Here is a 26568-nt window from a genome sequence, read left to right on the forward strand (position 1 = left end):
AGGTGCAGGATACAGGGAGCACATGAAAAGGAAAAAGTTGAAGAGAAAAGGAGAGGTAGAGAAAGAATCAAAAGATATTTTTAAGCAAAGCGCAAAAATGGCCATTTGAATATTATGAATATTTATGAATTCCCAACTGGAAAGGTACTACCATGGTAACTGTGCCTTATTTGCCCTGTGTGTCCCTGTATTTCCCTGTTTCCACATGCCAGCTCACTCCTTCCAGTAATATCTACACTGTACACATAACTCATGTATTTTAAAACCTAACATGGCAGTGATACTCAAATGTTGCCACTGTGAACATATTTACTGAAAGCCTTGTATTCCACATTTCTCTAGGAATGTGGGGAGGATCTGTCTTTCAGCCAGGAAGGGGGAAGACTGATCAACAACTGTATCTAGTCCTTCTTTTTCTGTTTCCACCTATGGCTCACTGAGCAGATCTCCCTTTTGATGTTGGCATGGAATTGCAGTTAAATTTAATTCACAAAGTGAATTCTGTGCTTAGCATCAACACACTAAAATAGTAAGCCCAACTTCCCTTCTCTATCCAGAAAATAAAATCCAAAAAATGTTCCCAATTTCTCTGTGAATGCATATCTGAGTTAGGTAAAAATATTTGCCCTTTGTCAAAAATATTTCTGCTCTCCCTTCAAGTGACACTGACAGTGGGCAAGGTTAACAGTAATCTCTACTAGGATTTAGGAGATGCCCAGAGATGGATTATTTGTTCCCAAGAGGGTCACCCAGCCCTGAAACTATTTCAGTATACTGGAAAGAATAAATTCAAGTGATATTTTTTACTTGAGCCTTGTGACTTAAAGATCTGAAACCTGATTTAGCCAAACAAGCGTGGGAAGGCTTCTGAGAAAGGAGGGAACAGCTACAGCCCCCAGAGCATGAAACCAAATACAAGCCTTCATGGTATGATCCTGACATGTGTTCAGTTCCTGGAGCTTCCAGGCACTCAGCAAATCTCAGGTACAGAGTCCTGAAGGCACCTGTGGACCTATACCAGGGGTCTGGGTAGCTGTGTGACTTTTTAAACCTCTAAATATAAAACTGGTTGGTCAAGTTTGAAAAGACTGATGTGGTAATAGTCTTTTGACATCTTTTGTTTTTAATTTGACAGACAGGAGCCATTCGGTGGGCTACTTCTCTACTAAATGCCGAAGTCTCACTCAAGTAAGACAAGGCCTTTCAAAAGATGATTTAGACCTTTTGTGCCAACAGGTCTGTACAGAACTCTGAGACTCAGAAAAATATTTTTTACGAAAGGCAGAAAATCATGTGCTTGCAATGTTTAGATGTCTAATATAGATTTCTAAGTTTAGGAGTACAGCAGCACCTTTTTGGCTGGGACAGTGCAGCAATGTGTTCAAAAGCTTCAGGTTAGCGGCTGTGTCCCCCCCAAAATTGAGCCTCATGCCAAAAAAGTGCAGGTATGCACTCTCATCTGCTCTGCTCTGCAAACCTCGGACCCTGCCATCTCAGCAAATTCTTTCTGCTGGGCTGCAGCCTATCCCATTGTTCCCAGGGCAGGCTTTAATCCAGGTCAGGGAAAAAAGGTCTCTGGCACAATGCATAAAACTCATCCCGCCATCAGCTAGAAAAGACCCCCGCGGCCTCCCATTGTCGCAGGTCTGAAGTCAAATGGGCGTCTGCGAGAGCTCTGGGTAGGCTCGGGCTCACACCTCCAGTCCCGCTGCCCCACGTCCCAGCCCGGGCAGCCACCCGTACAGTCGGTCCTGTCACTCGCTGCTCTAACCCAGTGTGGTGGAGTTCCCCTGCCCGAGTCACGCAGCTGCCCTTGGAGAGCGCAGACTTCACTGCTGAGTGACGTTAAGCTGTACATATGTAGAAAGTTTGTAGGGTACACTGGGGTTCTTCAGCACGTATTTTATTAATTTTTACACTGTTAATCCTTTTGCTCCTCTTGGGCCTGTGCATTTTCCCTAAGGTTTGCAGAGGTTGTTAGGTTGTCCTTTCTTGCGAAGGAAGACTGGAAGGTACCTCCTCAGTTTTGGGAAGGAATATGACAAAGCAAAAGGACGTGCAGAGAGAGTGTCTGTAGGTTACCATTTATCCACGCTCCTAATACAAGAAACAGGAGAACAGTTATCACAGATGAAAGGCAACTGAGGAAAGAGAATGTTTTTCAGAAGGAAAAGAGTCCACTGTGCCTAATTCAAGATACTTGAATTCAAGAAAGGGCAAAGATTTAGATGAACCACAAAATCACCACATTTATGCTAGATGGGATCTATTACTTTTCTGTTTTTCCCACAGAAAGCCAGCCCACTTGCTGAAGGAGCTTGGAAACGTTCTTTCCTGTAGGTAAAACCCAAAACCCTGTAAAGGTTTAGTATGAGGTGTCTTCTGCCTTCTTCAGAGCATCTGACCCTTCCAGGTAACAGTGTACTGGACTAGATGAATCATGCCCACCCTTGTTGCCTTCTAATTGACCATTCCACTCCTGCTCTCAACCTTGGACATTCAAACCTTCGTTAGACCACAGGGCTACTTAAAGATGAGTGTTTATTCATCAGGAGTGTATGGTTCACAACAGGGCTGTCAGGCAGGTCAGTCTTTAATCACCACATGTTGGGTATGCCATTCTTTCTCACTGTAAAATGCACTATATGCACTCGATGGACACTGTAGTTCTTCCACAGCCGCTGCAGGAACGCTTGATTCTTCCTCCGGGTCACCACTGTGCCGTGAGACAAGCCAGCATTTTCTTCCTGCATCCAGTCACCTGCTGGACTTTTTTTTTTTTAAAAAAAAAGCACCAGTTTTAAGTACCCTGCCAGGCTGCTGGTGAATCTGTAGCCACCAAGGACGGGCCACGGCATCAGGACGTGGGCAGGGAACGGATAGTCCGGTCTTCTGGCATTCGGCCTCATCTCTGCAATGAAATCACTGTGGGACTGTCAGCAGGTCATTCTTCCTTCTTGTGCAATTGGCAATAATTTTCTACCTTACAATGATGATGTGAGGCTTGGTATATTGTGTTGGTAATGGAAAGGGAGGTCCTTGGATGGAAGGCCCTACAGATGAGCAAAGGATTATTGCTGTTTCTGGATGTGATAACATATAAATGTGTTTTATTCCCTCTCAATGAGGCAAATTTAAATGTTTATTCAAGAAATTCCTAGCAAAGGTGCATAACAGCCTCAGAGCTGTGGATTCACTGTATGATTCCACTTAAAAATAATTATGCAAAACATACATATATATATATATATGAAGAACAGTGAAAATTATCTCCTTTGGAAGGGGGAAGTAACTGGACAATTAGAGCCATGCCTGGGTCATTTAAAGGTGTGTTTACCCCCTTGGCTCCCTGTGCAGATAAATTACTAACTGATCACATGGCTCGCTGCAAGGGGCGTAAGATGCAAGTGTCAAAATCACCAAAGGAGGTGATAGTAGAAGAGAAAGGTAGTCTCTTAGCTTACAATAGCATGTGGGGGTTGGTGTTCTCTAGTGTCTAGAGCAGTGGACCTAGGATAATAATAGATTTATTTCCAGCTCTGCTTCTGACTTGCTGTGATAATCACTTTACCTCTCAGTGCCTGTTTTCTCCACCTGTAAAATGGGTGTAAGAATTTCCACCTACCTCACAGGGATGTTGTGAGGCTTCCTTAATTCTGTTTGTAAAGTAAGTAGGAATGATCTGATGAAAAGCACTGCTGAAATGCATGGTATCCTTGTTATTTCCTGGCAGAACTGATAACTCAGTTAATTTATGACTCCTCGACCAGAAGGGCAGTAGTTTGGAAATGTGAACGCTGCACTGCACTGACAACATTAACACAGATGTGGATTTGCCATGGGTAAAAAAGACTTTATTGATTACCTCACCCTTCTCTCCCACCTTAGCCTTGGCCTTGGCATATAAGAAGCTGTGGTGACAGTGTGGTTACATGGACCCCTCTTCATCCCCAGCATCCATTCTGGGGTAGAATTTATGCTTAAATAAGGCAGCTCCTGGAGTGTGGGGTTTGGGTTGGGGGGAGCTCTGACAGTTTTAAAGTCCTTGCAAGGGAGAGGGTTGTATCACACAGTATATTGCTGGGCTTCTGTTTTAAACCACTCAGTGTCATAGACACCAACAATCTGAAACAAAACGAGGTACAGATTCCTCCTCCTGTAGGAGGGAAGAGATTTGGGGGGGGATCTCTGCTCTCTAGGTCTGTGTGGGCATGAAATCTACTTACTGAGGGGGGAAGTCCCATCTCTCCTGCCACTCAGTAGCTCACTGACTGTGCAGTTTTACATTTAAAGAGCGGCTGTGTCACACAATGATGAAAAAAGGGGGCAGTTTGCTGTTTTGTATAGAAAATGGCTTTTCAGGCTGACAACTGAAAGTAATCCTAGCCTAGGCATAGTTTTGTTTAGTAAAGACAGGAACATCCATGAGAACTAGACTAAAGCCTTCCTGTAAGCCCAAGGCAGTTGTGATAAAACAGTATATGGTGCCAGATTTCCTGAGGGCCAGGGTTGGATAAACGTACCAAAATCAGGGGACTTGTCTAAGTACTGGAATAAATTTTTTCCCCAAAAGAATGACACCACCACTTTTTAGGCTCTGTGTATGCTACACCTTTTAACATGGCTCAGGAAAGGCTTTTTGCCAACACCAAATGTGCTCATACAGCTGAGTAGTAACCATGGCAAACGAATGTGTGTCGATTTGCCAAGGCATAGCCTGGCACACAATCCTTTCCTGGCAACCAGCTTGGCATGCACCTAGCTCAGCAGAAGAGGCAAGACTCATGCATCTGTCAACAATGCAAGCTTTTCTCTCAGCAACTTGATGTACAAAGAGACATTGAAGGTTTGTGCAGCCTAGAGAGGAGGGGAATCAGGGTATAGGGAGCCCTAACTGCTGTCCTCAGGTACCTAATGGGGAGTTCCAGGGAAGATGGAGGCAGACTCTCAACAGAGGTGCACAGTGAAAGATCAGAGGCAACAATCACAACAAGCAGCGAAGGAAAATTTTGACTAAAAAATTCTGACAAGGGAAAAAATTGTTCAAATGGAGAGTGGTTCAGCACTAAAGCAGGTGCCCAGAGGTGGGGTGGGATCTTCATCCTTGGGGGATGAAGCTTGACTGGGAAAAGCCTGGTGCACCCTAGTCTGACTTTGCATTGAGTTGAAGGTTGGGCCAGCTGGTCCCTTCCAGCCTGAACTATCTGTCCCGTGGGATATCCCAAGTTGAAAGCTCAATGCAGCCACTGCATGGTGGGATGACGTGTAGGGCACTTCCTGCCTCTCCAGGGTGTTCTGGTAGACCTGGTTTAGACTGTCCCACACCAACTAACCAGGCACTGCACATACACAATAAACTGCAAGTGTTCAAGGCCAGGTTGGAAGGGGCTTTGAGCAACCTGGTCTAGTGGAGTGTGTGCTTGCCCATGGCAGGGGGGTTGGAATGAGATGATCCTTAAGGATCCCTTCCAACCCAAACCATTCCTGTGATTCTATGAACTGATGTTTGGTAGCTACAGAAGCTGCTTGAGGCCAGAATGGTGTTGTGTAACTGGTTTGAAAAAGCATTACAAATAAAAAAAAAAAAAAAGAAAAAAGAGAGAAAAAAAGAAAAAAGAGTATGCTTGTCAACAGATAAAATCATGGAAATATAAGTGGCTTAGGTCTTTCCAGCTCCCTTTAATTTCAGTGTCAAGTGTGCCTTTAAATACATCTGAAAGTGCAGAGGACTGCATTTTAACGTTCTGTCAACAAAACCCTGTGTGTTTTAAAGCTTGCTGATCTGGGATGAAGCAGCACTGAATAGAAATGGTGATTACAGAGCTACTGACAGAACATTTTGAAAAAAACAAAGACTGCTGGCCTTCACCTTGCTGGGTCCAGCCTGGCAAAGTAAAAGCAAACCAGCCATTTATTGGTTTCCAAGGTGGAAAGGCTACCTTGCTTGGAAAATCATGGAATATCCTATCAAAAATCTTCTAAGACAAGGTAGAAAAGAATTTATGATGAAACTTTAAACAGCAAAATTGGCTCCCATGGTGTTTCCCTGAAGCTCAGGGGACAGCTGGATTGAAGGATGACTGGGGTAAGGAAACCCCGTTACAGATGAGCATACCAGAAAATCCTGGCTTACAGGCAGCTGCAGGGCAGGGGCTGTGCAGGAGGGCAGCAGGGAATTCCAGCTCCTGGCACAGCATGCTGGCTGACAGGCAGGCTGCAGGCAGAGGCTGAAGTGAGGAGACCTGTGAGCTCATCAGCTGGGTGCCTCCCTGTAAGGACAAGGCAGGCCAGCTTGATACATGAATTAAACCCAGCCTGCCACCAAATCTAGTATTTCTGGGTTTTAAGAAGGTCAGCAACTGTAAAGTATTTAAACTGAACTTCTGTGTGCTGGCTCCTCTATTTACCTGGTATAGCGGGGAACCAGAACTATCACAGGCAACGCTCTTTTTTTTTTTTTTTCCTCAATCCTTCTACTTAACTATATAAAGATTTATTGGGACAAAAATGCCTAGGTAATAGGTTACTCAATACATATATGTTAGTTCAAAGAAGAGTCATAGACAACTCTGTAAAGGAGTCCATCTACTGCCAGTGAACATCATCTGAACTCATCACAAATAAATTCCAAAGAAATGCAGAAATCAGAACAATGTGGGAATACTTCCAGCTTCAGAGTTCTTCTTTATGAAAACCTCTGGACAGAAGAGAAAAGAAAATGGCTGGCTGGCTGCCAGCTGAGCCTTATTTGTCATAAATATGCCCTGTAGCACCTTCTGGAAACCTGTGCTATTTCTAAATATACTCTTGGCCAAAACCCATGACTTAATTCAATACGCTGCACCTTTCCGTTTTACTTAGAAGACTTGATTTTAGTTCTCTCTACAAACTGAACATAAAACAGCCTCATTCACTTTACATATGGAAGAATAAAATATGGAACTGAGCGGAAATCCGTCGATGTACCAGTCAGCCCTCCTTCCTCATGCACTGCCTCTCCTCACATGCAAAGAACAAAGTTTAAGACCTATGACCAGACTCTGCCTTGTTTTTTTAACCTTGTGTTGAAGTGAGTGGAGTTGCCAAGGTGTAAACAAGAGCAGAATTTGGCTTTGTATGATTTATTTTTTAAAGGATTTCCTGGTAACTTCTGTCTTTAAACAGGAACCAACAGCTAACATTGCCCCACAAACTACCAATGCAGAACAAAACAACCAGAGATCCCTTCAAACTCAGGAATCTCATCACTTTAGGAAAGAGCAGTTTCTAAGTAGTGGATAGAGAAAGGAAGAACAGGGAAGGCCTGATCTCGGCTCTGCACTGATGGGCAGCAATACCACAAGCTGTAAAGTAAAAGGCCTCAGATCAGATACCCTGATAATCTCCTCCCTCAGTTCATTTCTCCATGAAAGCTGGATGTTTTTCCCTCTTTGCAATGCTGTAGACAAGGAGGCAAATTTCAAACCAAGATGACTGAGAGCAAGACAGAAAGCCAAACAATCAAAGAGACTGTGGGACTAATCCAGTGACTTGGCACAACCAAACAGATTTGTTTTCCTAGTGGAATGAGTTGTAATGAATAAAGGTTCCTGATTTTCAATCAGCAGGGACTCCTTGCTTTGTTAAACTCCCAACTTGATTCTTCCCTTCCCGTACGGTTTTCTGTTCCAGATACAGATTGTTTTGAGTGGCAATGGTGAGAATCATGGAATCACAGAATTGTTAAGGTTGGAAAAGACCTCTGAGTTCATCAAGTCCAACCATCAACCCAGTACCACCACGTTCACCATTAAATCATGTCCTCAAGCACCAATTCCAAGTTTTTTTGGAACACTTCCAGGGATCGTGACTCCACCACTTCCCTGTGCAGTCTGTTCTAATCTTTTACAACCTTTTCCTCGAAAAAATGTTTCCTGATATCTAATATAAATCTCCCCTGATGCAACTTGAGGCTATTTCCTCAAGATGTGTTTTTAAGAATAAATAAAAAAAAAGATTCAGATGCCCTTAAGTTCAAGCAGGGACATGATTGTGACATGAAGGATTAGATCTCACACCGATAGGCATCAGGAAATTCCCTGTCTGAACTTTTACTTCCCTTCTTCCTTGATATATTATGATTGCAAATCCTGAAAGGCATCCGCAGCCCTGCTCTTGGGGTGGAAGGAGGATGGAGAGGGCCCCCATCTCCCCTTAGGTGGGAAGATGGGTGTGGAGCAGCCGTGGAGTGCCGTGGTTCACTGCTGCCCCACTCCTGCACAGGAGTCACAGCGTGGGAAAAGGACAACTCACAGAACCACAGAATGGGCTGGGTTGGAAGAAACCTTAAAGATCATCCTGTTCCAACGCCCCTGCCACGGGCAGCAACACCTTCCATCCACTGAACCAGAGCTCCATCCAGCCCAGCTGTGAACACCTCCAGGGATGGGGTATCCACAGCTTCCCTGGCAACCTGTTCCAATGCCTCACCACGCTCATAAGGAAGAGTTTTTTTCCTAATACCTAATCTAAACCTGTTCTCTTTCAGCTTGAATCCCCCTTGCCCTGTGTCACTACGTGCCCACGTGAATAGTCCCTCTCCATCTTTCCTATGGGATCCCTTCAGGTGCTGGAAGTCTGCACTTAGGTCACTGCTAAGCCTTTTTTTTTTTTTCCAGGCTGAGCAATCCCAATTCTCTCATAGCAGAGTTGCTCCATCCCTCTAATCATCTCGGTGTCCCTCCTCTGGACTCGCTCCAACAGCTCCACCTCCATCCCCGGGACACCTCCTTCCGTGCCCCGGGCTGGCAGGGGGTGGCACTGGCAGCGCTGAGTCCTGGGAAGGAGCAGGGAAGGAGCAGGGCTCAGGCTCCTCCATCCCTCTCTCCAGGATCGCTCCCGTTTCCTCTCCGGCCGTGTCCCCTCACTCCGGGGGGGGGGCGGAGCTTTCCGAGCCCGGCCCCGCCCCTTTGCCCTGGCCCCGCCCCCGGGCAGGGCCCTCGCACGCCTGCGCACGGCGCGCGCTGCCGGGAGCGGGGCGGGCGCCGCCATGAGCTTCCTCATCGACTCCAGCATCATGTTCACCTCGCAGGTAACGCCCGCCGGCCCCGCCGCTGCTCCGCGGGGCGGCCGCCCCGGCCGGCGGAAGGGCGAGGGGACGGGAGGGCTCCGCCTCGCCCCGGGGCTCCCGCGTCGCCCGCCGCCCCTCCGGCAGCGCGACGGCGCGAGGGGCGGCGCCTGCGGGTGCGCATGCGCAGCGCCCGGCGCGCGAGAGCCCGCTGTTGCTCGCAGCGGGTGTCGCGATGTCGCTGTGTCGCGATATGGACCCCTGCGCTCCTGCGGCCGCCAGGTCAGGGCTTCGGTGCATAAAAATAGAAGTTCAGCCGATAAAGGTTGTTGTAATGGAGCTTTTTTTGCTTGAGCGGAGTTTTTTCTGCGATACCGCTCCACTTCTTGAGCCTGAGTGTAGCTTTGATGCTGTTAGCGATGCACCCAGTGCAGACATTTTCTTGTTTTTTGTTGTTTGGTTTTTTTTTTTTTAATTTGAATTCCGAGTTCTGACTTAACTAATTAGCTTTTCTTTCATTTCCTCTGGTGGCTTTTCATTTCCTCATCACTACATACCCTTCATATCAATACACACTTCTTTCTGTGTGTTTAAATTTTCTTAATTGGATCAGGCAGGGGAGTTCCTCTTGCTGTTCTCTCTTTAGGGCTTGCTTTGTTTCTGGTGTTCCTTCAGAAGGTTGGATGTAGGCAGTTGGGCCAGGTGATTGTTGTAGGTCCCTTCCAATTGAAAGTCTATTCCATCCCATCCCATTCCATTCTTCTGTTCCAGGTTTACCCCTGAGGAATCTGTTTGTTTACAGGTTTGGAAGACTTTTCCTTATCTGCTTCCAGGCATTTAAAGCTGTTCTGTCCTAAGTGCCTCCTTCTCCGTTGATCCATCTGTGATTCAACACTTCATTCATTTTTCTCTTTCTGCTGCCATCTTTCCATGAATCCTTGTTTTACCCCAGCTGAACTCACATAGGAACCCTATAAAGCTTTTCATCCTGCCTTTATCATTATGAAGTGGGTTATGGTCTTGGCACCCTTAAAACTGTCCTGTTGTTTTGTGTGAGGATGTAATACCTTCTTTTTCCTGAGCCTCCTCTGGTAGGAATTTGTCTCGCCAGTGTTTGGTAAGGTGAGTTTAAGTGGATCACAGAGGGATCTGATGAGCTTCTGAGCTGGTTGGTGTGAAATTTTTGTTCTGTGGTGAGGAGGGATGAGCTGAGCAAAGAGAACCTTTCCCATCTCAGCAGCAGCTGGTTGGCTTCTACAGGCTTTAATGCACAACCTTAATTCCTGACAGTTTTCAGGACAGGTTTTGGTTGTTTCTTAGAAGTGCAATGTCCTCCTTCTTGGTAATGCTTTGATTTTTACTCATAACTTGCTTTTCCACAGCTTTGATACTGTTAACAATTCACCCAGAACAAAAACTTTCCCCCTAATTTTTTTTTCCATTTGAATTCTGAGATCTAACTTATCTAACAGCTTTTCTTTAATTTCTGATGGCAGCTTCTCATCTTCTCATCATCTTCAATAGTATCAAGTCAGGTGTTTAAATCACTGTTAAATTGTTAAATGCTGAGTTTATATGTCACTTGCATCTGATTAGATTGTGAACAGTTACAATAATGTCTTTCTGTGCTTTTGTACAGTCCCTAACACAAGGGAAATCCAATCTTCTTCTGTAATTTTCTCTGTTATTATTGTACTTATCTCCTCATCTTTTTCTTTTACTCATTTCTTTTTAAAGAGTTCGATTCTGCCTTTTCCCTCCTTCCCAGTGTAAAATGTGCAATTACTTTATCTAAATCTCATTTGCTTATCGTGCTTCTTTAACTTATGACCTGCAAATAGGAGGCTTATGGAATATCTTTCTTTTTTACAAGCAGCTGTGTTAAAGTCTGAAGTCCTCCTCCAACAAGTCTTGCCAGCTGTTGCCAATCATTAGACCTCATTCCTATTTCAGTTTTTCTTTCAAGGCACCTGTGTTTGATCTTCCTTTCCCAGCATTCCAGGTGTTCCTTGTCTGTAAATCACGTTAGTCTGTTACCCTTGCCCCTGTGGTAACTCCTGATGTGCAGGGGAATAATCCACAGCCATTTCTTTGGTTTTGTCTTTGAAAGTTTCCCATCTCCCCCAGAATGCTCTGGCCTTTTCCATGTGGTCTGGGAAGATGCACTGAACTTATTCCATGACGTCTGGCGTATTCTGCTCTGTGCCTTGGTCAGAGCTACTTCTGTAAAAACATACTGAATATCTTCTGAATTCTCTTTTTGCTTGGGTTCTTTTAAATCATTGCACTCACTTTTTCAGTATTATGAGGAGTAGATGGGGCTACCCACAGGAGGCCTGACAGCACAGTCCCCTTTTGCTCTCTGCAGCTGCATAATTGCAGTTTTGGCCACCTTGCTCGGTATGTTTTTATTTCATTTAAGTCATCTGCAAAATACCTGTGATGTTAAGTTGGTCTCTTCAGGCATGTACTGAAACTTAAAGCAAATTTTGTAAAGTGCTCTGACAGCCACTGAAATGCAAAGTGTTGCTGGTTCACCTGCTTCACCTGCCTCATCCGCCTCATCCATGTGGCTTTCTGCAGCTCCAGGCTGTGGTTTGAGGCATTCAGAGCTGCCTTTTCCCTCTCTTAGAGATGCTTGTAACACTTTTCACTCACATTAAGTCACTGAAGGACAGCTTTGCTGTAAAGACCCCTCCAGAAAAATCAAATGCACTCCTGGTCTTAAGGAAACAGCAGATATCTTTATAGAATGTACTCATCTCTAGAAGATGTGTGTGTGTTGGACATTCAGGTGTTTGCTTTGCCTCTATTACTGTGTTTCCTATAAAAAAAAATTATGGGCTTTAATTCTGTAGATTAGAAGAGTGAAACAAGAATCAGCAGTGCAAGGGATTCTGGCAGGCCAGGAACTAAGGAATTCTGAGAATTTAGGAATACAGAACTGGGTTGTGTTGACTGGATCCTCCATAAGGCCATAGCCTTCTGTATCTGCTACACTTGGATATGTATATAAGGGTAAATGTATAATAACCTTTCTTCCTTGGTACCCTGGCAAGTTTCAGTCTTTTGTGGCTCTTGGGTACTTTGGCCCAGCTCTTTTCCTTCCCTTTGTTTGGTGTACAATCAGCAGGGAAGGGGCTTTGTGTTCTGCAGGTGTTCAATGCTTCCTCTCTTCTGCAGGTGCTGTTCTTTGGATTTGGGTGGCTGTTCTTCATGCGTAAGCTCTTCAAGGATTACGAGGTGAGAAGGAGCCTTTCATTACAAGTCTGTATCTTAAAAATTACTCCCAGTTATAGACATGCTTTTAAAATTGCATTTAGTCTTATTCATCTCTTTAATAGACGAATAAAAGGAAGGGTGCAAGAGGCCTGGTTGTGGGCCATCATACCTTGTGATTTGTGTTTGCTACCTGAGGGATATCAGGAAGCCATTCCAGGAATGTAAATGCCTGATGTCTCTGGATTGTTTTCTGCGTTGCAGGTTCGACAGTATGTGGTCCAGGTGATCTTCTCTGTGACTTTTGCCTTCTCTTGTACCATGTTTGAGCTCATCATCTTTGAGATTTTGGGAGTGCTGAACAGCAGGTGAGTCTGGGAGCCCTGTCAGGGACTAGCCTACCTTGTGTTCTACACCATCTTCGGTCTAACTTCTGAACTAATGGATGAGTCTTGGATTGGGGAAAACACGTGAGAGAACTGTCAACAACTCAGCAAAGGTTCTGTGCAGCAACATTTGTTTATTTTGCAGAACATGAGACTAGAATTTTCTATGCAATCTCTATTAGCGTGGTCTAGATCCTTAGTGCAAGGCTTTAGTCTTTGACCTTCTCCATTTGTGAAGTTAAAAGGAACGATTTCTTTCATGGGAGTGTTGTGAAGCTTGAGATCATTGCTGAAGAGCACTTTTCAGATGTTAAGGACCATAGAAACTTTAAGCAGTAGTTTTTCTGTGGTGGTCAGAGCAGGGAATAAGATGTGAAGCTGATTGTGGCATGGAAGCAAGGTCTGTAACAACAGAGGATTCGTGAATCAAAGGTGCATCCTCCCTGGACCATAGGGTGAGGACTGCTGTGTTAAAGGGGATGTTAAAGACTGTCTGCTTTGGAAGTCAGTGGGAAAGAGGAGATAGAGCAGTCACATGTAGAGGCTAAGTTGGTTTTCTACTTATTCTGTCTCATCATACTAGTATAAGAGAGCAGTCAAAGGAGTTGAAAGGCAAGAAATACAGAGCTGATGGAAGGTAATGTTAGTTCTGACTGTGTGTTGTTAGTATGCAGACCTTGCAGCCACAGAGATCACTTAGGAGAATGTTTTTGTAAACTTCAGTAAAGGCATAGATGGAAATGCTTGCCTCTGAATTAGTTAGAAAAAAAGTGACAAAGATCCTCATAATTTTTTCTTCCCTGAGGCACAAAGACGATATGAGTTAATATTGGGAATGGGACATTTATTTGTCTATTCAAATGAAGTGAAAAGTTGATTCAACCAAAATGAATCTGATCTGCATTTGACCAATCTCATTTGATCAAAATGATCAATACTCTTTAAAATTCTTGCTGTGTAAAGTGTTGCAGATGAGACAACTCACTCTGAAGTGAAACATGTTGAATTATCAACGTTAAATATTTTTAATCTTTTCAATATTTAGCCTTGTTTTGACTCAGCTGTTCATTAGAAAATTAATGACTGCTTATACTTAGTTCTGATTTACTGCTCAACTAGATGAGCAGTCTGTCACATGAATCGTGCTGCAACCAGCATTAGTCACCATAGAAAATACAATAGTTGATAAAGTAGCCCAGTGTGTTTTTCTGGATAGTTGTTAATTTTGAAATACACGTTCCTGGGCTCTGTATTTAAAAATAAAACCAAACAAAAAACCAAGACAAACATCCCCCTCTCCCCAACCCTAAAAAAACCCCAAAAAACCAAAAATCCAGAATATTCTACATGCTAGGCCAATATTATTCAATGTATGATGTAGTTGAAAAGGATTGCTTTGACATGTGATTTCCCTTGACAGATGTGTTGTATTATGATATCATGCTAATCAGTATTTTGGCTTTGTTTCAGCTCTCGATATTTTCACTGGAAGCTGAACCTGTGTGTCATTTTGCTCATCCTGGTCTTCATGGTGCCCTTCTACATTGGTTATTTTGTTGTGAGCAATATCAGATTGTGTGAGTATTTGGTTTATGGCAGTGGAACTGAGAACTTGGGACTATGGATACAAGAGAGAAATAACTTTTCTGGGACAGAGAGATATGTTGGGCACTATCCTTATGCTCCCTCCTTCTTCTGGCTTTCTTCTGCTTGTATAACTTCTCTTTGGAACTTTATGCTTTAGCATGAACTGTTTGATTGATTGAACAGTCGGGAAATGCTTTACGTGACCCCAACAAATGTTGCTTTTCTTCATGGGTTTCAACAAAGTTAGGCACTTTAGCATTACTGGAATTTGTTCCTTTGCAATTTTAAGCTTGCAGCCAGACTCTGGAACCCTTTGCAAGGCTGTGTTGTTCTGCCGGGGGGCAAAAGAAATGAGGCAGAGAAGCTCAATAAATCACTCTTGAGGCAGAAAAGCTCAATAAATTACTTATTCTTTTTTTTTTTTTTTTTTTTGGCTTCTACTGTCTGGATGAGGCTTCTTCCATGCACTAATGGACGCTTAACCCTTGAGCTGTTGATAATCATCACTCTTTTGCGTTAAGCTTAGGCATGGAGGGTGGTATTAAGTGTATTAAATGTGTAGTTTTGCCATGAAGATGAAATATTTCAGTTTCATGTTCAGGGTCACACGGTGTCAGAAAGACTGTGGGAAGTGAAGGAGTGCACACCATGAGCTGTAGCTCTGTCAGTTCACACCTACTTTGCCCACCTGTGCTCAAAGTAGCCTTTAGATCAGTGTGGCAATTATGCAAGCTAGAAAAAGCCCTAAAGGGAAAATCTCTTTTAAATAACGCTTTTTTTCCCCTTCTCCATTAGTGCACAGACAGAAACTCCTTTTTGCATGTGTTGTGTGGTTGACATTCATGTATTTCTTCTGGAAGTTGGGGGATCCGTTTCCTATCCTCAGCCCAAAACACGGTGAGTTCCATTTTCTTGCTGATTCCTTCTCTCCTGCAAATAGGCTTTGTTATCTCTTTTATCTTGGAGCTATAATTATCTCATCTCTACAGCTGGGGCTGTAGAAAGTAGTTCTTGAAACTGAGGGTCTGCTCTGCTTTGAAATCTGCAGTCTGAAGTTTGTCAGACTGACAGAAATGGGTGGATACACCTGGATAATTTGCATGAGTTTTCTTTCAATACCACAGGAAAACCTGAGGGAAGTGAGTGAGTCCTTACTGAACCTAGACTATGAAAGGACACGTTTTGAGGACACAAAAATCTCCACAGAAAGTTGATCGCAATTTTATTCACTTACTTTTTTTATTGTGGACACCAAAGCTAGTTTATTTAAGAAGTGAATCATCAACCAACCCTTCACCTGACTTTTTTTCAGTCAGATTATTGTTTCTTGTGACTGAAATCAGATCAGTTTAGCATGGGTGCCTGTCCAGTTGACAAAACATGTCAGGGAGCCGAAACACCAGACTGTGGCCAGCAATAGGCCTGACAGTGAGTGCTGGCTTTGGTACAGATCCATGCACTGCCTGAGCTCAGGGGCAGTGCAGTTGCCTGGTGTTAGAGGGTGAGTTGGTGAGTCCTGCTGGGTGCCAGAGTTATTTATGTGCAGAATTAGCTTGGGCATATTTGTGTTGCAGTTATGGAACCAACACAGTGGGTCCAGCAGAGCTTGTTCACGTGTGCCTGGCTGTGCTGAATCCTCGAGGCACCCATGTGTGCTGAAGCATTGTAACACTGTGGAACCACACTATTTGTTACCTGTGTTTCCTGGGTAACTTATATTGCCCTTAAAGCCTGCGAAAAAATTGTTTGTGTATTTTTCTCAACGGGTGAAATTTGCTCAGTTTCACTCAAATTGGTGAATTCTGTCTGCATACATAATGGTCAGCTTAGTCTTTCTGTTCTCTAGGAAGCTACTTCGTTCTTTACAAATCTGTAAGAGAAAAACTGAGGGACAGCAGTTGCTGTAGGTGCTGCTCACCCTTTCATCTGTGATCCTAAAACTTTTCCGAGAGGAAGTGTATATCTGTGTTTTGTAATTGTCTCATTTGCCTCAGAAATACAGCAGGTAGTGTACAGGGCAGATCCCTCTGCCCAGTGTTCCATTGCCAAGGAAAATGTGTATCCACTGTGAGCTGCAGAAGGCCTTTGAGTGTGGCAGAATGGGATAACCCAATGGGAGCTTAGCCACGGGGTTCAGGTAATCCTCTTCAAGTCACTGAAAAGGCTCTGGGAGGCTGCCCAACACCTGAAGATTTGCAGGACTGGCACTGGGGTGTTTTCCGTTTTTAACTTCCACTTTCTGGGATGATAACACAACAGTTGTACAGTGCCTTACCCTCCCAGATGTAGACATAAGGTTAGAGCAAAGGATTCTACGAGCAAAGGATTCCCTGCTTCACTGCTGTGGTGCTGCTGTCCCACCTGTACAGACAGGGCTGCTGCAGGGTTTCATCCTGCCTTTGGGAGCTTGTGGTAGAAGGAAGGTTATGCTTAATTACATTACTAGCATTCTGATAAAGCTCTTACCTTTATCTGAATTGATAAAACATTCATTTTATCTGGCCTGATCACAAGAGGCCTGCTGTGAGCGTTGTGGGGAAGCATTGCTCTAACCAGTGGAATGTCATGTCGTTTTGAAGGCACCTCTCTTTTAAGTGCTGTGGTCTGACAGTGTGTGGGGCAAAAGGCCAGTGTATTGTAGCACATTCTGTAGCTCGTGTAAATCTCTATGCAGCTGCACATGACTGTGTGTCTCGGTTTCCCTTTGTGAAGTCTTTTTGCCTTGTTTTCATCATTTATTCCACTTCTCTGAAGCATGAAATGTGGCTTGGCGCTTGGCCATCTCAGCTTTGCAATCGTATAAGCTCCAAATGTGCTGTGTGCGGCAGCTGCTCTGTAACTACCTCCCTAAAAAGTGACTGCTGTTTACTAGGACGTGGCACTGTATCTCGGGAAGACAGGTTGAGATCTGTGTTTAAGAGTAAATGCAACTTCAGTGCTTGGCGTTGGTTACAGCACAGGCTTGATGTTCATGCTGAATTATATGTTTTAGAGTCCACTTGGTGCTCAGCAGGAATACTTTGTTGGTGTTCACCTCAACAAGGTGTGTGTGTGTGTCAACCAGATGAATACTGAACAGCCAGGAGCAGCTTAAGCTTCCTGTACTGTCATACCTCCACTGTCCTATAAGCACAACTTGAATCTGATGTGGAAGGGTCACTTCTAGTGACAATTCACAGAATAGGGATTCCTCTCTGTCTCCAGACATTTTTAGGCCGATTTGCCAGGACCAACTGGTTTGGTAACTCCAATCCTGATAATTGCAGAAGTGTCTGTGGAGGATGTCTCCCCTCTAGTGTCTGGTGCATGATCCATGTTCCCACCTCTTCAAAGGGCAATCATAATGTCATATTAATTTGGAACCAAAATTTTGACTGTTACTCCTCTTGATATGTCTGTCTTAAGTTTCTTCATAGCCAGAATTTCCCATACCATGTTTCTAAGCATGGTAACATGATTCCTGAGAGAGACTTTCTTTCTTTTCATAGTCCCTGTCTGTCCTTACTGTGGTTATTGCAGGGGGAAGGCAGTCATTAATTAAGGAGCTCTGTGCTGTGTTAGGAAGGCACCAAGTGTGGAGCAGAGTGAGGAGAGCAAGGTTACTAATGCCACGTTTTCCCTCTCTCAGGAATCCTGTCTATAGAACAGCTCATCAGCCGCGTTGGTGTGATTGGGGTGACACTCATGGCTCTGCTGTCAGGATTTGGGGCTGTCAACTGTCCATACACTTACATGTCCTACTTTCTCAGGTAACTACAGCCTTGTGAAATATTTGTCCAGCTTTTCGAGATTATTCTTCTGCTTTTCCTGTGTCATTGTTTCAAATTCCTTTGTTACTTTTTTTCTGAATCTATCTGTTGCCATGTCTAAGTGCTAGAACCGTTTCCATTGCTGAAGGATATTCTGCTCTTACAGGCTTCTCTGTTCTCTGTTTCATGGGCATGTGCACATCTCTGAAATGGGATAGCAGGCCTTATTGGGTGTCTTCATTTTGCAGGAATGTGACAGATGCAGATATTCTGGCTCTGGAGCGACGACTCCTTCAGACTATGGACATGATTGTTAGCAAGAAAAAAAGGTGAGAAGGCAGCAGTAGCATGAAATTATTTATTTAAAGGATTTTCAGTCAGTATGGTACAAGATGGTTCTTGAAATCACCAAAATTATTAGTTCTGTCAGGGCTGTGTGTTCCAGTGAAACAGGTGACTGAATTGGGATGAACTGTGTGGTGTTTTGTTCTGGCCTGATACATGACTCTGTTTTTTTCCCAGACATATGCACAAAATAGTGTCCTTTGTGAGTGCAGTGGCACAGATTAGGCTTCCAAGACAATTTGTAACTCTGGTGGCAGCATAACTAGTCTGTAGGGTGGGCAGCTTTCTGCTGAGTCAGAACCCCGAGGCCATCGCAGCTGGCTCTTATGGTGGTGTCAGGACAGAAATGGCCCATACATATGGGGCACTTTTGTGCTGCGTGGATCTGGTGGTTCTGGTCAAAGCTGAAGCAGGGCAGTGAGCTGCTGTGGACACAGCTGTATTCTAGCAAATGGCAAGGTTTACATTAGTTAAGTTTTACAGAATTGCAAAATATTGCTAATGTGAATATAGTGTAGTACATAAGTGTTCCATCAGAACTCTGTCTGTGCTGGTTTGGCATATTCCAGGTACCCCAAGCTAAAAAGCTGCTTTGGAAACAGTGCCATTTCATTTACACTGAAAAGGTTTTTGTCTGCCATTACAAATTACGTGTTGGATGCCTTACTAATCGTGCAGAATAAATACAATTGCTATAGTCAATTCAAAGGTTTGACTGTCTGACACTGAATTCTCACAGCAGTCCTCCATAACTTTACTTTTGATACCCTGTTGTTTTAATGGAACCTTTTAACATAAGCAGGGGAGCTTTTAGGCAGTCTAACCTTGCTGAATTTATCACCAGCATGTTTATCTGCTAAACAGTATTAGCAGCTGAAAGTGTAGTTAAAGCATAACCTTCTTCTTCCCCTTGGAAAATGTTAAGTGGTGAACAACTGTTAACTCTGTATTTGTGCTCATGTGTGAGGTAAGCAGTGAGAGAATTTAATTACTCAGATTTAATTGATTAAATTGACTGGAAGCATACTAAAATACCAGCTTTGGAGTTAAAAGATGTTGTGTAGTGCTGCTTCTGACTCTGTGCTCTTTTGTTTTGTGTTTTTGGACCTCTGGTCCAGGGAGAGTGATGTTGGGGTAGAAGTAAGGATGTCTGGGACTTTTCACTTTCTTACTTTTCTATGGCCATGAAATCTTCTGGATATAGCAATTTTCTAACCATTATGAAGAGCTGTGTTAACATGTATTAATCACTTGGGAATTACACTGAAGTTCATGTCTATGTGTTCAAAAACACCCATACAAACCCCCCCAAAACTATGTAGTCTCAGAAATGTGCAAGAAGTAGCAGAAGCTTGAGTTCTGTAGATTTTGTTCTCTTTTTGCTTTAACAGAGAGCAGTGGCTTGCATAATTGGACTATTTGTTCATATAAAGCTGAATTTGAAAAGTTAACCATGTACCAGTCCAAAGGCAGTGCAAATCATTTGCAGAACAAGTGGGAATAGCAGTATTTTACAGTGTAGGGTAAATGCTACAGTACCATAAACTGGCAGTTACTTGCTGGCCACCTTCTCAGTGCCACTGATAAGTCAGAACTTACCAGTGCACTCAGGAGTTGTAAGGCAATAGAACATAAAGCTTTTTTGATCTTTTTGCTGATCTTGGCATTATGGAAACTCACCTCTAGGTTTGCCAGGTTCTTTATACTCATCCTTGCAGGTATGATATAACTTGGCCTCAGGTTAGAATTGCCTGGATTCTGTGACACTACTGCTTCATTGGGCTTCATGTTAGAGTCAGATCAGCTGGTCTGACGTAGATGTATCACAAATCTACACGGACAAAGTGTGTGGGTTTTATCTGTGGATCCTTTCTGTGAGGTCTCCAGGACTCCTGACTGCTGAGTGGGTACAGAAATCCCTGTCACCTCTCAAAAGAAAAGGTTTTCCTTTGCATATCTATAGCCTTGTGCTTCACCTTGGCATTGCTGCATTTTTGCTGCAGTGCTGTGGATCATGTGGGATGGAACATGTGACTCGGGTTCTGGGAAGAAAGCAAGGATTAAAAATGCATTCCTTACATTTGGCAACCTTCAGGATGAATAGGATTGTTCTGAGATCTCTGTTACTTGTGGTCTGTGGCCGTGTGTGCTTTTATGTGTGTTGAGTTGGGTGCCCCAAAGGTGTTTCTTCTGCTGGATGTGAAAGAGAAATGATGAAACAATTTTTTTGTGTATTTTTTTTTTTTATTACACTGCTTCTCAACCTTGAAGCTCAGCACCAAATGTAGCAACACTGGCTGCAGCTACAGGCAAGGGCCTAAATGCTGTTGAATCATGGATCACCTTGACAATCCTTTGAATAGTTTTCAGCTTAGGAGTGGATGGATAGCTGGCTCGCAAATTTCAATGGGAAGAAATGCAAGGGAAGGAGACCAGAAGCCAGCACTGCTCTTGGGGGTTACGCTGTGGTGCACAGGGGAGTGTGGGGGACGATGGGCAGCTGTACTGGTGGGATGAGGTTCAGGAGTCATGTTCAGATCGCCTTTAGTTCAGTCCAGTAGTGGATTTGTGTATTTCTGCTTTGTAACAGCTTGTCATGCAGCCCACTAGTGAGTGACAGCATATCAGGGAGTGCTGTGCATACCATCCAGTGCTCACAGGTCCATGGAGAAGGTGGATGTGCAGTGATAAAGAAGAGGTGTCCAAAGGGAGAGAGGAACATGAGAGGACTTCCAATTCCTGCAGATAACACAGTCATGTGTTTGAGGAAAGGAAAGAAACCAATCATATGACTGAGAAATCCACTTGAATTCTTATTTTTAACTGGGTTTAAATCCCCTTAAGGATTGAAACAGGATCCTGAATGGAAGACTTGGGAAGCATCTTGTTGAATCTTGCTTGATTAGATCTGGGCTCAACTCCAGAGCTAATCAGGATAATTTTATGTGGCAAGATTGGTGCTTAGGGGGGGAAAGAAAAAGAAGGCATCTGTTTGCAGTGAATTTAGTTCAGCACTGTCTTTTAAGAAACTGGTGAATTTCTTTTTTCTTTTTTCCTTGTTTTTATTTTTCATAAATATGCTTTATTCCTAAGGACTTGTGTTTTCTGTTCTTTCAGGATAGCAGTGGCTCACAGGACAATGTTCCAGAGAGGAGAAGTGCATAACAAACCCACTGGTTTCTGGGGAATGATAAAAAGTGTTACAACATCTGTTCCAGGCAGTGAAAGTATCCTTCATCTGCGTGCTGGCACCTGCCTTGGGAGGCGAATCCAGCTTGCTTTGTTTTGAAAGGTAGAAGGTTAGTTGGGACAGTCACAAAACATTTGTGTTTCAACACATTTCAAACCTGATGTCTCCTGGAGAGTTTGTTTTGTAGCACTGACCTTTTGGACAGGGCTTCTTGGACACAGTTGTGTGTTTCTGCCCTGCCCCATAAATGTGCTGCTGCATGACCATGACTGAGGTGTACAGCAGATCAGAGGACAGATGTGTACACTTACAGAATCATGGAATGGCCTGGATTGGAAGGAACCTTAAAGATCATCCAGTTTCAAACCCCCTAGTGGAAGGTGTCACCTTCCACTAGGGGGTTTGAAACTGGATGATCTTTAAGGGACACCTTCCACTAGCCCAGGTTGCTCAGAACCCCACCCAACCTGGCCCTGAGCACTTCCAGGGGCAGCCACAACTTCTCTGGGCAACCTGTTCCAGTGCCTCACCACCCTCACAGGGAAGAATTTCTACCTAATATGCAATTTTAACCTGCCCTCTTTCAGTTTGAAGCCATTCCACCTTGTCCTGTCACTACATGCCCTTGTCAAAAGTCCCTCTCCAGCTCTCTTGGAGCCCCTTTAGGTACTGAAAGGCTGCTATAAGGTCTCCCAGGAGCTTTCCATTTTCAATGCTGAATAGCCCCAACTTTCTCAGCCTGTCTTTCTGGGAGGGTGCTCCAGCTCTCTGATCATCTTTGTGGTGTCACATTGCAGCCATCTGCCCCATCTCATCACTGATGTGAGAGTCAGCTTTCTCTTCTGCTGGGTCCTGTGCTGGATAGGAACGAAAATGGAAGTTGTTCTACCCAGGAGAAGGGGTTAAAAAGAGAAAGGGGAGTAGGCAAGGGGCTGTATTTCTCTAACTTAGTTACCAGTGATTTCTGTCAGACCACTTGAAGTGTGCAGTTTGCATATTTAAGACTGAGGATTCTTCTTCCTCTTCTTTCCCACTAGCTGTTAAAGTCAGAATTTGTCTGCTTTGTAGTAACCACAAATGTCTTGGGGCAGTTATTCAGCAGTTTTGTTTATGAAGCTGATGTGAGTGTGACATATTGTGAGATGCACTTCAGTGACAAGGGACACTGAGCAGCAGCCTTTGAGAGCTCTGGTTCTATTCCCCAGGCAGGGAAATAAAAAGTTTGGTGTGTGACTGCCTAAATACTGTGTACTGCCCACCTGCTTAAACTGGAGTAGTGTGCAGTATGTACATCCTTGGGATTTCTTTGGGTGCAGTGTTAACAGGGAACATGAAGACTGAATCAAAAAGCTGATCTGGATCAAAAAAGTGATCAAACCTTTAGATGTGGCCCTTGGTCTGAAGGTGGAGAATGTTCTGTTTTTAAATAAGAATATGTGATGTGTTCTAGCCTTGACTATGCTGGTTTGCCAGATCTGTCCCTTATCCAGCAAGAAGTGGATGCCCTGGAAGAATTGAGTCGGCAGCTTTTTCTGGAAACTGCTGACTTGCATGCAACAAAGGTACACAGCAAATAACTGCCCAGATGGGTGTTGGGAGGTCAGAGGAGTTTGAAAAAGAATGTGTGCTACTGAAATTGAAATCTGTTCAATGGGTAAATGTTGAAATGTTGTAATGCAGTGGAGTGAGGATATGTTCCCTTAGCTTTGGATCTAGAGGACAGTTCCCTTCCAGTTCTGATACATCCTGGAGTCTACCCCATGTCCCTAGCAGCCATTCATTCAGAAGCTTCCAAATTAGCACTTACGAGTTCAGAAACATTTGAATTAGAAGGTGTAGAAGTTAGGAGCTGTGTTTGCTACTATCGGTGCTCCATTAGAATTTTATGTTTTGGGTGATTGTGAAAGTGATATATTTTTTTGTGTTCTATTCCCTCCCTCCTTTTGTGTTTCCAGGAGAGAATAGAGTATTCCAAAACTTTCCAGGGAAAATACTTTAACTTTCTGGGTTATTTTTTCTCCATCTATTGTGTCTGGAAAATCTTCATGGTATGTAAACGTTTTATTGCATTTTTTGTGGACTTATGTCATACCCTGCATAGCTTGTGCAATACGTGCAGTTCTTTAAGTAATGCTCTTAGTTTCCTTAAAACTGGGGTTCTGGAAATTCTGAAAGAAACTGACCCTTGGCTGAAATAAAGCTCTGGATCTGTCTTTTTGTACAACCTAAGTGATACAACCTAAGCCATGACTGTGTCTCACTGTGACAGAGATGCTTTTGTCTTTTTGTTTGAAGGTAAATGCATCTCTCTCTCACAGGCAACCATCAATATCGTATTTGACCGTGTGGGGAAGACTGATCCAGTCACAAGAGGAATTGAGATCACTGTAAATTACCTGGGAATCCAGTTTGATGTGAGTCTTTACTAATTCTGACAGCCTTTTCAGCAGTTCATATCTTATCTAAATAAAATCATGTTACTGATAGGGAGAAGGTGGTGGACCCTGAGAATGTGTCTTTGGCTTTTGACTTATTGAGGAGGAAGGGAAAATGCACTATGAACGTTTCTTTCACACTGACTTTATGCTGAGATGGTGATGTGGTCTTGCCAGAGAGGCATTGATTAGCTTTTTTTTTGTTTTGGGGAAATGGAATCACTTTAGACAACTTGCTTAGATTAATACATTCAGCTAGAGAGTAATTTGGATTGCTTATGCAAACAGGTGTTCTGTCATTTACACTTCTTAAATATCTCCCTGTGAAAATGGGGTTTTTTGAGATTGGTGTAAACTAAATCTGTTCTTCTTGTGTGTTTGAAGTAAACAGTTGCTAATACATTTGTGAAAATGTCTGTTATATAAAGCTGTCTGCAGTGGATATCTGTACATTAGGAAATACAAAGACCCTGAAGAACTGGCAACAATACAATGTGGTATAAATGGGGTTAGCTCCAAAGTGTTAACTCTATTCTTTTTTTATGATACAGGTCAAATTCTGGTCTCAGCACATTTCCTTTATTCTTGTTGGAATAATCATTGTTACCTCTATTAGAGGGTTGTTAATCACACTTACAAAGGTAAGAACCAGGACTTTTAAGGGGGGTTAGACCTGGAAATCCATTATCAGATCTTTATCTGTAGATGGGCAAATACTGTTTAGACTTTGAATATACATTTATATTTAAATATCTGAATATAAGTACTTGCAGAAGGAGGAAGGTAGGAAAAATACCTTTTGCAGTAAATTTCCCCACTCAGTCTCAGTTATGGCTGTCAGGAAAAGATGCAGATGTTAAATAAGATGTTAAATATAAACAAGGGTTCAAAATGCTGCTGTAACCAAGGCTTATCAGTAAGTTTGATGAGATGGTGATTAAAATAATTTGGATTTCTTAATTTGAGCTGCTGGTAGGACTGGAAGGGCATTAACTCAAGAAACATGTGACTCAATGTCTTGACCTGGCCTTGGGTACCTAAGCTTAAACTTCTCTATTTGTGGTATTGTTTTACCACATGACACAACTGGCTTTGGTAGATTCATGTTTGAGACTTAACATTGCAGGTTTATGAAAGTAGGATACAGGTAGCCCTCTAGAATGTTATGTGTTTAATTGTTTGGGTTTTTTTCTAGTGTAAACACATTGAATGGTATTGCCTTTCATGCTGTCCTAAGGCACATCAGATTTATCTGACTGCTTATTTCCAGTGTTGTGATTTTTTTTTTTCCTAGTTCTTCTATGCCATTTCCAGCAGCAAGTCCTCCAATGTTATTGTCCTGCTTTTAGCACAGATAATGGTGAGTATGCAGAGCCCTGGGCAGACCCGTGTGCATTTATGCATTTATACACGTGTGCATATACATATCCTAAGGTCTTTGTGTGCTGACCCCTGTTAGCCACATGGCCTGTTGTGAAGCAGTAACTGCTTTCCCCGTGTGAATTGGCTGTGTTAATTTGCAGGGTATGTACTTTGTGTCATCGGTGCTCCTGATCCGGATGAGCATGCCCCCGGAGTATCGCATTATCATCACAGAAGTCCTGGGAGAGCTCCAGTTCAACTTCTACCATCGTTGGTTTGATGTCATATTCCTAGTTAGTGCCCTGTCCAGTATCCTCTTTCTCTATTTAGCACACAAACAAGCCCCAGAAAAGCACATGGCCCTCTGAGTCACAACTGCAGTCATGCACTGCCCTCCGTCCTTTCGACTGCACTGCTGCAACTCCTGTGGACTGCACAACGTGAAGAGAGCCAGGACTCTTTTGTGTGTTCAGCAGCATAACTGGCTCTTTGAACTTTCCCACATGTCACCATCAAGCTCTGTGGCTCGTTTTGTTAAGGTGCTAGAGCTGGAAGGGAAGAGGGTGCACGTATTGAACAGGAGACAGTTCATTGCAAAACAATAAGGGTGCTCCTTGGTGCACCACTGCCCAGGGACATCAGAACTTACATGATAGGTTGTCTGAGGGAACACCTCTTAATGTTGGAACAACATCTTCGTAGAAGGCACCAAGGAAATGTGATTTTGAAAATCAGTTCATGATTGGGATTCAGAGGATGGAAATCCTGGAACTGAATGTTTGAGTCTGTGGAATTAAATAAGCTTTTGTAATATCTCACGCAAGCATCACTGTTGTTTTTTGTCAGTCTCAAAGATTTGGCTGGATGTCAGCTAGAAAGTGGTTAGCATTTACTGCCTGGCAGAAGTGGGGAGAATTTCACTCCATTTCTGTCTGGAGTGTGTGCTAGTGTGTACTGTTAGTACCTGCTGGAGTCCTTAGGAGCTGGAGGTCAGCTTTCTCTTGCTGAGTCTCAACTTTCTTTCCTCTCTCTGCATAAATGTAACCGAGGCTCTGGATTCCTCTTTGCTGCAGTTCAGTGTGAAGTCAAAGACCACAGCCATGTCTTAATTATGTTGTATGCTACAGATTTGATTCATGTGACTTAAATGTGTAGGTTCCCACAGCCACTCTCCCGGGCTTTGTTTGTTTTGTAATTGTTCTGGGACATAAATCATAGGGGGTTAAGAGTAAGATCTGGAGAGGGGAAA

At 43.5% G+C, this 26568-nt stretch overlaps 1 protein-coding gene across 1 annotated transcript; it reads left to right on the forward strand.

Annotated features, from left to right (window-relative positions):
• The first annotated feature begins 9007 nt into the window (after positions 1 to 9007).
• Positions 9008 to 26137, forward strand: LOC126649321 (Golgi pH regulator). Its single transcript, XM_050333360.1, has 14 exons — positions 9008 to 9070; positions 12230 to 12289; positions 12530 to 12633; positions 14122 to 14228; positions 15034 to 15135; positions 17867 to 17987; positions 18236 to 18316; positions 21450 to 21559; positions 22996 to 23084; positions 23478 to 23570; positions 23841 to 23936; positions 24509 to 24598; positions 25252 to 25317; positions 25481 to 26137. The coding sequence occupies exons 1-14, from the start codon at positions 9029 to 9031 to the stop codon at positions 25685 to 25687; spliced, it is 1368 nt and encodes a 455-aa protein (XP_050189317.1). The 5' UTR covers positions 9008 to 9028; the 3' UTR covers positions 25688 to 26137.
• Positions 26138 to 26568: the final 431 nt, after the last annotated feature.

The sequence above is a fragment of the Myiozetetes cayanensis genome, unplaced genomic scaffold, assembly GCF_022539395.1.
Source record: "Myiozetetes cayanensis isolate MyiCay16 unplaced genomic scaffold, myiCay2020 scf5-8, whole genome shotgun sequence".
NCBI lineage: Eukaryota > Metazoa > Chordata > Aves > Passeriformes > Tyrannidae > Myiozetetes > Myiozetetes cayanensis.